The following is an 11,794-nucleotide window of genomic DNA, read 5'->3' as shown; positions in this document are numbered from 1 at the left end:
CACTGGCAAAATGTCAAAGTTCTCACATTGCAATGTGGCAATGTGCTCAATCAAGTCTGCCATTTAGCAACACATTTACCTTCATATTGCCTTGACCCTGCACAAACAATATACAGTACTTCATATTGCCTTGACCCTGCACAAACAATATACAGTACTTCATATAGGCTTGACCCTGCACAAACAATATACAGTACTTCATATTGGCTTGACCCTGCACAAACAATATACAGTACTTCATATTGGCTTGACCCTGCACAAACAATATACAGTACTTCATATTGGCTTGACCCTGCACAAACAATATACAGTACTTCATATTGCCTTGACCCTGCACAAACAATATACAGTACTTCATATTGCCTTGACCCTGCACAAACAATATACAGTACTTCATATTGCCTTGACCCTGCACAAACAATATACAGTACTTCATATTGCCTTGACCCTGCATAAACAATATACAGTACTTCATATTGCCTTGACCCTGCATAAACAATATACAGTACTTCATATTGGCTTGAGCATGTAACCCTGCACAAACAATATACTTCATATTGGCCTGAGCATGTAACCCTGCACAAACAGGGTTTTTTCCTTCCACACCGAATGGCTTTACTGAAATTTGATTTTTATCCACAATGTACAACTATAAAAGGGTAATAGTATATTATTAATATATTAGTAATAATAACTTCTGCAAAGTAACTAATATCCAAAGTTATCAAATAATTGCAACAGATTAAAAGACCAATATGTGAGTCTTGAGATGTAGTGGAGTAGTATAAAGTGTTGAAAAATGGAAACACTCGTAAAGTAAAAGTTGCTAAATTATGTTAGTGTATTCTTAATTTTTACAAGTACCTACTTTAAGTACAGTACCCAAGTTTAATGTACTGTTACATCACTGCTCCTGGGTTGAGCCTCATCCACTCACAAACCACTATGAAGACATGAGCTGCGAAATACATTATTCTTTTTAATTCATTTTATGTATTTATTGTGATTCTGCCATGTGCCAATTCAGATATTGTCAGAATTCTTCTGGCTCCTCCTCTGCAGTTTCCGGAGTAATGAACCCTTCCTGTGAAGAAACAATTATTCACATTCTGTTTTAACTTTTTAGCAACATGTAAACCACCGGGTCTCAAATTGGGGTCTGGACAGATGCTGGCCACACACACATAGACCATGCACACATCCCTATAGTAACTAAATGTTTTCAAATAGTGGAGTAAAGGTACAATATTCACCTCCGAGATGTAGTGGAGTAAAATTATGTATTGTATTGTACTCTAGTAAAGTCCAAAGACCTCAACATTGCACTTGGGTTACTTACACCACTGCTCCTTGATGATTGAAATTCTTTATTTGGAATACCCCTTGAACTACAATATCTCGTTTGAGAGAGGGTCCATACATTGTGTTATAGCGCTACGTATCTCAGTGGTGTACAGGATGTCTTTAATCTTCTGTTACATTGCGTTAGATAGCGCTACGTACCTCAGTGGCATACAGGATGTCTTTAATCTTCTGCAGGGTGGGGTCTGCCTCCGTTTCCTGCGGCTCCTCACAGATCATCTCGATGCTCCTCAGCTTCCCAAAGTAGAAGTCTCTCTCCTGGGTGGAGTTGGCCAGCACTGACCGCAAGGATTCCCTCTGGACATAAGAGGAGGAAGAGGACACGTTAAGTTTGCAGATCGCTTCTTGTCAGCAACAACCACAGATACTAGTTTGGTTCTCAAACCTTTTGTTTTGGACCCCCAAATTGATATATTTGACTCCCGTCTGAAAATGTTGTGTGTCAGGGAGCACTGAGAAAACTGAAAAAAGGACGAAGAAAGGCGCAACAAACTTGACTACAGGAGCGGTGGTCTCAAAAACAGAGGAAAACTTGACAGAAAAAGACTCACTGTATAAAATAAATTAAGGAAAACTCCTTAGACCGAGACCATGCTCATAAAGTGCAATTAAAAGTAGCAAACGTTTCGGTTCTAAGACCTTCATCAGTGCTATATGCTGTCAAGGAGAGAAGATTTGTGCAAAAAAGCAAAATTATTAAAAGATTAAGACATGTTAAAAAAAAGCAGATGTATAAGCTTGCAGTCGCTGTGAGCTTGTAGATCTATTTTTTAATAGCCAACGTATAAAAGGTACAGACACAGGGTTGATTTACAGTATTAGGACTTTACATGCGAAAACAAAGGCAAATGGAAGTGGTGGTGGTGGTGGGGGCAGTCTTTGTTTTCTTTGCATTTTCAGCTCTTCCAATGTACACACAGTTACACAAACGTACACACCGTTAGCGGAAGCATTTCAAACTGAGCCATCAGTCTGCCTCCAGCACCACATGCACAAACCTGAATACAATGACTATAGTCTATATCATGAAAAAGCAAACATATCTCTGCACATTGGAATTCATTAAGAAGACTAGTCTGAATTCTAGCACACAGATTTTCCTTTCTTCATGTTTTAAACAATTTTTAGGAACATTTTGACCAGCTTGGTCAAAACATGGATAATAAAATAAGTTTGAATTCCAGCAAGCAGATAAAACGTGTCAACTGCCATCAATGCCTCACCAACTCCTTCAGGTCTGTGTTGTCGTCTTGGCTCGGTGGTGTGGATGCAGAAATGCGTCCCGAGCGGTTGGTTTGTGGGGTAGACTTTCTAGGTGCTGGATTGAAGACAGAACTTTAATAAATACAATGTGCATTCACTGGTTAATGCTCCACTACGTTTACACAGCATTACATTTCCTCACGTCCATTATGTTAACTGCCATTTTTAACTTTGTCTTTTGTCTAAATATCGTTGGGATGCCGAACTGAAGGAACCGGAACCGACATTGAGGAACCGGAATCTGTTCCATCACATCTGAACTGTTTATCACACTGTCAGAGCTGGTATGTGGACTTCATGTCTGTGGCTCTCAAACCTTTTAATGGACGTCTTTGGTATTACCGCACGGGCATAGCCCAAAACGTCTGTGGATGTCTTTGGAAAAAAGAAAATTAAAAAAAATCAAAACAATGATTTTTTTTTTTTTTATACGTGGTTTGTGTGTGTGTTTTCACCATTGAGAATGCATTTGGCGTTTAAATTAAATAACTCAGAAACTATAAAACATTTAAAAGTAAAAAGTTCCAGCATGTGTCTCCACAGTCAGCTGAATTATAAAAAATGTGAATGGATTTTCTAGGTGAAAGTGATTTTTGGGCAGTTTTGCGTGGGCTCTCTTTGCATGTGTTAAGGAATAGGACCCTTATGAGGGAATAGGTTAAGGATCCGGAACCATTGGTTCTGGTGACTGACAAAGTAATTTTAATACACCTTTGTGTATTAAAATACACTGTGGGTACACTGGGCTGGGCTATACACTGGGCTGTGTTATTTCCAATTACTTTAATTTATTTTATTCTTTTCATTTTCCAAACAAATTAAATATATATATATATATATAATAATAATAATAATCTTCACTTTTGGGAGTCCCCGACAGTGTTGCAGGAGGGGGTCCGTGGCCAAATACATCAAGTTGGGGGTCCTTGACATGAAACAGTTTGAGAACCACTGCCCTGACCCACCCAGCATGAACGAACACCAATCACCACTGCACAAGTGAACCCCAAACCCCAGCATGCGTTGCAAACCAGTCACCACAGTACCAATGGAAGCCGATGGTCTGCCAGGGGCGTTGCCAACAATCCCTGTAGTATAGCCAAAAACAAACATTTGAACCCGCTGAATCAGTCTGCAGGATATATCACTACAACAAGTTAAAGCCTGATTTAAACCTGATGCAGGATCAGAATACCATTTTATTGTCACTGTGTAAGCATTCACAGGCGTAATTTCAGAAAGAAGGGGTTGGCAAGAAATAGCTTACCACTTAAGCCCCATTTCTAAAAACAGCGAAGATAGTTGGATCTACAGTACATGCGACGCATTGAGAGCTAGTAGATCAACCATTTTTGTCATTGTTTGGGGCGAAAAGAGACGATGTTTAAAAATGTTCGCCTAATGACATTCCGAAAATTGCTACAAGTAAAAATGTTGCATACAATAAAACGCTTACCAAGTATCTAAATAAAGAATATGTTTAGTATGGGGTTCTATGGTCGGAATATTGGGTTGTCGGATTTTCTGGGTGTCGGATCCAGAGCCATCCTCTGATGACCCAAATGACACCCCTGCAAGCGTTCATTTAAATTATATTGCTACTCTGTTGGTGTAATTTGACTGGCGTTGTGAGCTTGTAGATTGGCTATTTCCAGCAAAGAGGTTTGGTGTAGGGGCAAAAAAATAAAGAGCAGACCAAGTACACATTTTCCAAGTATTGACCATTTAAGTGGTGAACGGTCTGAAAATACATTAACATGAATCCAACACTACAATGATAGACAAGTCTGGGGGTCCCTGCTTCATCTCTCTCAGCTAAGGGGTCCTTGGCCTGAAAACAATTTGAAGTCCCCTGCCATAAATGATAACTTGGTAAAACTAAAAATGGTTCATCCCGACCTGCCGACGTGGCCTTCTGGGGAGGTTTAGCAGCGAGAGCAGCCAGTTGGACGGACGCAGCTTCTTCAGGGTTGTTCTCACGGTCCTCGTGGTCGTTGGCATCAAAGAACTTCTTGAACCACTGGACGAACTCAAAGTTGTCCTGGAACTTCCCTTTGACCAGCTTCTCCACCTGGACACCCTGAAAATGTATGAAAGACAATAAAGCGCTGAAACAGTATAATAATCAATTAGATGGGAATAATTTTGTAATATATATACAAATTTGAAAAGAAGACCTTCACAATACAGAGAATATCATTGCTGTCAGTGGAAACCTTGCATGTCCAAATATAAAGTAAATGTTCAAATGGATTCAATGTAGTTATTTAGTCAAAGGGATTTACTGTATTTAATTTCTCATTTTCCAAAATAATTAATGAAAAAAAAAAGATAATAAAAATCATGGCTCCCTCATTAGTAGATGATGGATGGAGCCCGCACAAGATATTCTTTATTGAGAATTCTGATAATGTTTCAATCATTTGATCTTCATCAGGTCTTTAGCCCAGCACCCAGCCTGTCGCTGTGCACATTCTACGTCCGCTCCCTCATGTATTAGGACAATACCAGTCAGTGACAGTCACTAGAACCAAGCACCCCATTCGACTGGTATCAGATATTGAATCGGCGAAATCATCCGTTATCAGCACGTTTGAATGGTGCCAAAATGTCCATACTGGCATCCTCACTGTTCAGTATGTCATTATCTGCGATTGTAGCATTGTCATTATCACTGATGTCCTGACGGAGGCGCGCCGTGTCTGGTGGCCATGAGCTACGTGAGGCACCGCCGAGTGAGGCCCTAGCCGAGCGAGTCGCCGTGCCGAGCGTTGCGAAGGCCACCAGACCCGACTCAGCGCCGTCCGAGTTATGTCCTGATAGGCAGAGAATAGTATATATATATATATATATATATATATATATTAGTAGCTCCTAGTTCCATGCACCGACAATAGTTGGAAATGACACGTCCACCAGGGGGAAACCTTGACCAGGCTATGTGGTGAGGATGCCAGTATGGACATTTTGGCACCATTCAAACATGCTGATAGCGGATGATTTTGCCGGTCCAATGCAGAGATAACGGTCGAATCAAGCTGAACCAAGGACGGGTGTTTGATGAATCTATCATGGTTTGAAGTTACAATGGGCTTGTACTGTAGGAAGGGGGCGTGTCTGAAAATGAATATCAAATATCCAAATACTGAATCAAGCAACTTAAAAACCTGAATAGTTTTTATAAGTAAAATCTCCCTTTAATATGTTTCATTGGTTTAACACATTTCTAAAACCTATACAGATGGACTACTTTCACACAAAACAAACCGTAATCCAAAATAGCAAAACTACAAACTCTAAATGCATTGCATCTTGACGTTGTGAGCTTGTGCTACACCAATTAAGAAATAGGGAATTATATTTTCAGACAGAAAGAAATTTGAAATACAAAGTTTCTGCCCAACAGTGACGTTATGCCAGTACTTACCCTGTCAACCCCCAACTTCTTGAAACTGTTTTGTACAAGTTTCCAGTTCTGGAGGTATTCATGCTCTAGCTTGGCTTGTAATTTGACTTTTTTCAGCGGTAAACATCCAGGGAAGACCATGTCCATGATCACACAATATGCTACACCTGTTAGCAACACACACATTGTACATGTATTTTAGTTATCAACATATACAGTAACTACATTTAAAAAGGATTACTGCATCAACTAGTCGACTACTATAACCACTAGCCATGTGATTCCCATCCTTTTGAATTTCAAGGACAGTTCGATATGCATTAGGCCCCCCATTTGATTCCATCGCCAAATTATTTTGGGGGCCCCAAATTATTTAATTATCTTCAACTGAATGGCTGGAGAGTTTACATAGTACATGCATACACCTTCCCTAATGTATATCTGGTTTCAGTATTTATTTATGGTGTATTGTCTTATTATTAAGGTTATTGTAGCAGTCAATTTATATTGGGGTAAGGAGGGGCGGGGCGGGGGTCCCGAGACATTGCCAAATAATTTCCAAATCCATATAGCCACCATTAACAAACTATACAGTATAAGGCAAATTGTTCACATTTTCATTATGCTTTAGATCTACAAGCTCGTAGCGCGGCACTCTCTATTTTTGAAAAATCGTTCAAATGTGGCACAAATCTTTGAATATATGCTTTCACAATGAACGTTTTAACTCTGGGAGGTCCCTGAAACTACATATTTTCAGATGGGAGTCTGTGGCCAAATTCAGATAAATCTGGGGGTCCTTGATATGGAAAAGGTTGAGCACCACTGACATAGAAACATAAGTTTTTCAGAAAACTACCAGGATTTAGAAGCCTTTTTAAAAAAAAGAAATCAGCCTCAGGTCTAAATGGGTTAAGTAGCATGACGTGACTGAATCCATTCCAAAGCCACTTGCCAAATGTGATGCCCTCATCACATTTGTGATGCCGTTTTAGCCCAAGGAATGTTTTTTGTGCAAAACTAATGCTTGGAATGGATTCAGAATCATGAATCCCCTAGTTTGACACGTCACATGCTACTTAAAGCATAATGAAATGTAAGACATTTTTGCCTTATACTGTAGGTTGTTAATGGTGGCCAAACTTGCCATATGGATTTGGTCGCTGTGGCGCCCCCGAAGGTCGCCAGCTCGGGTGCCCTAGCGAAATCATTAGATCATGGCCTGGGCTACATCTGTGCAAAATCTGGCACTTTCAGACGAATTATCGCAAAATATCCCTTAGCACTATAAATACTAGCGTGAAAGTGGCAGTGTGTACTGTGTACGTGTGGGCAGAGGTGGACAGTAAATTAGTAAATGTACTTAAGTATTGTACGTTACTATCCACCTCTGCGTGCGGGTATATCTTTTATTGTATATCTCTACAGTTGTGTTGCCTACGACATTTAAAAGCAGTTTTAAATGTCATCTGGTGCGTGGAACTTCTTTTTCCACTAGGCTTTACTATAACCTAAATGACGTTTTTTTGTCAGCACTTGTTTATAAACAGTGCTGCCACAGTAGAATCACAACTTCCCACTTTACAAACTATTGTCATTGCTGCCTGCGTTACACTTCCTCTCTTGAGTCTTACATTCACACATTAGAACCAGGAAAGCATCAGTGTCATTTTAGATCTGCAATTTTTTGCAAATCTTTCACATTTTTACTAAAATCATTGCTACTGGGGGTCCCTGGACAAGATATTTTGAGATGGGGGTCTGCGGTAGCCTGGCTCCAGCCCTGAATCGCTACCATTAAAATAATATGTCCTGGATGAAGTGAAACGACAATTGTGAGTGTCAGGCTAGGTCCTTGACATGTTTGAGCATGAGCACCATTGATATAGCCTGCTGTAGCAACATACAGGAAAAAGAGCTCTAGTCTAGTGGACATGTCGACAAGAGGACACATACATTATGAAAAACTTAACTAGTACAAAAAGCCAAGCCTCCAAGACAGACTTCTTGTTTCGCATGGTTACTGTCAATGTCAAACATCATTGCATCCTATACCTGAACACAGCTGCTCTATCTTGGAGTAGCGCACACTTGTCGATTGTAGACACCTGTTGATCCATGCCAGCATGTCATGACGACTCAGGTTGTCGGTGGTCACTGAGGTGGAGTGGACGTTGACAGCTGCCATCAGAGCTACAGCAGGAGGAGGAGAAACCTGCAATCTGTGGCAAAAAAAAAACAGCATGATGAAATGATTCTGTTCTGCTTTATTTCAGGAAACCTCACAGTGAGTGGTGACACTGTGTACACGCATGGCACAGCAGCAGCAAAACGTTTGCAGTGCTGTAAAGTAACCATGTACATTTACTCAAACTGTACTTACTACTTAGGCAGAGGAATGTTCTTTTATTTACTTGTATTTCCAATGTAATACTTTTACTTCCAATCCACTACATCTCAGAGGCAAATATTGTATAGCCTACTTTTATGCCACTCAAATTATTTGAAAACTTTACTCTTTTATTTTTTAACCATGATAGATTAATTGAAAACACCTGACTTTTTTTTTCTGGTGACTGATATTGTCCCAATACGTGAGGGGTGCGTGGATGCACAGCATAAATCTGCTCTGCACGCCGTGTGTACGCACTCAATAAAAGAAAACGTGTAGGCCTATATTCAAATATCTCCACTTTTCATGTGCTGCAGTGCACACGGATGACATACTCTCCTGGCGAGGGGCCGGGAATGACCGATGGGACTGAATTTAACAAAACTTCCTTTTCAATCTGCCGAGCTCGTTTCATAAAAATCCACCGTAGTCAAGAAATTCTGTCCAGGTGATTGCAGTTTGGAAGCACTCGTTTTTGTTAACAGGTCGCGCTGCTGCCGCCTGCATTATGTGCAAATTCGAAACAGGTGGTACACAGGGCCGTTCAGTGACATACGACGAGTGCTTCCAAACTCCAGCACTTAGAAAAATAATCACCTGCACAGAATTTCTTGACAGAAAGTAGCTCATAACATGTCTACGGTGGATTTTAATTAAACAAAAGCTCGGCAGATTGAAAGAGGATAATTCAAGCTTGGCCTAGAGCTGCAATGTTGATGAGTTTAACCTTGTTTAATACAAGCAGATTGCAAAAGTAATTTGGATGAGTAGAGAGTCAGTGGAGGATATTGCAACTCTAGATTCATCCAATTATTTAAAAAAAATCTAGAGTTGCAAATTGCAGCTATGGCCTTCCCTGGTTTGTAATGATGTTTGTGGTGATAATAGGAGTTTCGTTAAATTCAGTCCATCAGTCATTCCGGGCCCCTCACCCGGACAGAATGTTGTCCGTGTGATGAAGCCTGTGGAAAAGTGGAGATAGTTGACAAAATACACGTTTTCTGCCAGAACTTTCACATGGATATGAAACTAGAGGACAATATCTGGCTCCAAGTCTTAGGAATTAGTTATTGGGCGAGTACACACAGCACGGACCACATTTATGCCACGCATGCCCCGTTGCTAACCGACGTGCGCTATGATATGAGGGATCTATAAGGCTCTGTATTTCGGAATACATGAAATGTATGTGGAAGCAATCTTCGTTCCTACTCTCACCTATGGTCATGAAGTGTGGGTCATGACTGAAAGAATAAGGTCTCGAATACAAGCGGCCAAAATGAGTTTTCTCCGACAGGTGGCTGGCATCTGCCTTAGAGATGGGGTGAGAAGTTCAGTCACACGAGAGAGACTCAGGGTAGAGTCGCTGCTTCTTCACCTGGAAAGGAGCCAGCTTAGGTGGTTTTAGCCGCAATTTGCAACTCTAGATTTTTTTATAATGGGATGAATCTAGAGTTGCAATACCCTCCATTGACTCCCCACTCATCATTTTGCGTTTGCGATCTGCTTTTCTTAAACAACGTTAAACTCACCAACATTGCAGCTGTAGTCCAAGCTTGAATTATTCTCTTTCAATCTGCCGAGCTTGTTTTTCATAAAAATCCCCCGTAGACATGTTATGAGCTACTTTCTGTCAAGAAAATCTGTGCAAGTGATTATTTTTCTAAGTGCTGGAGTTTGGAAGAGTTTGGAACGACTCGGGGTCCCCCAGGAGGAAGTCAATCACTAATGTTGCTCTGGAGAGGGAAGTCTGGAGCACTCTGGTGGAGCCATTGCCCCCGCGACCCGACTACGGATAAGCGGTTGAAGATCGATGGATGAAATGTATGTACGATCATAGACATTCTAGGGCTAGGAAAATCTGATCTGAAATCAGATTAGCAAATTCCTCCAAATTGTACTTACAGTAAAATCAACTATCCACTACTGCCTGAGTTAACTAGCCAGGCAGGATGTCAGGATAGTAACAACACAGCAGCAACTGATCAAACTAGAAAGGCGCAATGCTGGGGAATTGCAGATGTGGTTGCAATGTAGGCCTACAGCAGGGGTGGGCAACTGGCGGCCCAGGGGCCACATGCGGCCCCCACCTTCACTTAATGTGGCCCTCAGGTAATGTCAGAATACTGATATATATATTATTGGTTTCAGCTGTTTACAATTCCACAACATGCAAACATGACCCGCTGTAATTACTTCAGTCTAAATTAGTAGCTCATTGCTTCAACACAAGTATAATTAAAGGCATTTGAAATTACATACAAATGTTAATTTTCAGGATTCCAATTCAAAAATAGCAAAAATTCAAGATTTCAATTCGAATATAAGCTTGTAGATCGGCTATTTTTGCTACGACAGTAATATATGGCCCTAGTGAGTTTGTGTGGAAATATAGTGGCCCTCTCCATCATCAAAGTTGCCCACCCCTGGCCTACAGTATGATGATGCATTAAGATGTCCAATTTTGAGGAACTCCAATGTAGGCCTAATCAGTAACTGAAGTTTCTGCTTAAAGACAGACTGTTGAGGGCGCTGTTCTTCCTTTATGTTTTGCCGATGGGTTCTCAGATTACGTTCGATTAACCTCGGTGCGTTAGCCGCGTTACAGATTGTCAGGATGAGCCTAGTGGTTCTTCCAACTTCCATTTATCCATCATGTTGTAGGTTATGTTCTCTAATTATAGTCAAGACTTTATTCAAAACATCAAAAGTTAACTTCCTCGGCCGGAAACTTGACTCACCTTGTGAAGTGGTGTCTGCTTCTAACCTGCTGAGTTTTGATAATGAAGCAGGTGTTGTCACTTTGCCTATATAATGAGGATGACGTCATATGTCAGTCAGCACTGATATGTTTAGAAAATACAGCACTGAAACTGACAATAACAATAGTCTGTGGCCAACTACATTAACAACAATAAAGAAAAAGAAAGAAAGAAGAAATAAATTAATTCGGCTAAAAATCATCATTTGTTTTATTTTGGCCGAATTCCCTCCCAGCTATTATACTTTCCAGCACAGACACAGTTCATTTTGAGCGTAGGGAGAGGACACATATGGGGCTAACCTTAGCCCTGGTCCACTGCTTCCAGTCAGTGAGAGACTCGCTGTATATCTATGGCTGTAAGCACTGGACCAGGGCTAAGTTCACCTTTGAAAGGAGGCGGTGTTTGTGTGCAGCAGTAGGCTACGGGAAGAGAAGAAGTTAACGCAACAGTTACACGACCTCCTCCTCCCTGCAGGAACAATGAACATCATGGATTATTTATATTTACAACGCCAGCCTCTAACTAAACCGTTTGGATAAACACATCCACGTTTACAAACAATTACAAGGACTGTCTTTAATGCCAGTCGAGTCGAGTCATTATTAG

At 40.7% G+C, this 11,794-nt stretch overlaps 2 protein-coding genes across 3 annotated transcripts in view; one reads left to right on the top strand and one right to left on the bottom strand.

Annotated features, from left to right (window-relative positions):
- The window catches only part of LOC306934868 (ubiquitin-conjugating enzyme E2 variant 1), a 521,434-nt gene that overhangs the window by 89,357 nt on the left and 420,283 nt on the right, over positions 1-11,794 (top strand). The window lies entirely within an intron of this gene.
- Positions 960-11,793, bottom strand: LOC306941300 (microtubule-associated protein RP/EB family member 1-like). Of its 2 annotated transcripts, XM_079526689.1 has the most exons (9): positions 11,572-11,783; positions 11,165-11,230; positions 8,087-8,253; positions 6,053-6,198; positions 4,525-4,705; positions 3,672-3,713; positions 2,586-2,680; positions 1,504-1,659; positions 960-1,084 (listed from the first exon to the last, which is right to left on the bottom strand). In XM_079526689.1, exons 1-9 carry the CDS (start codon positions 11,676-11,678, stop codon positions 1,034-1,036), a joined length of 1,011 nt encoding a protein of 336 aa, XP_079382815.1. In that variant the 5' UTR covers positions 11,679-11,783; the 3' UTR covers positions 960-1,033. The 2 variants fall into 2 exon arrangements, with proteins under 2 accessions (XP_079382815.1, XP_079382816.1); XM_079526690.1 differs by lacking the exon at positions 3,672-3,713 and having other exon boundaries at positions 11,572-11,793.

The sequence above is a fragment of the Electrona antarctica genome, assembly GCF_951216825.1.
Source record: "Electrona antarctica genome assembly, chromosome: 2".
NCBI lineage: Eukaryota > Metazoa > Chordata > Actinopteri > Myctophiformes > Myctophidae > Electrona > Electrona antarctica.
The sequence above is the reverse complement of the archived record's forward strand: the minus strand, read 5'-3'. Positions and strand labels throughout refer to the sequence as shown.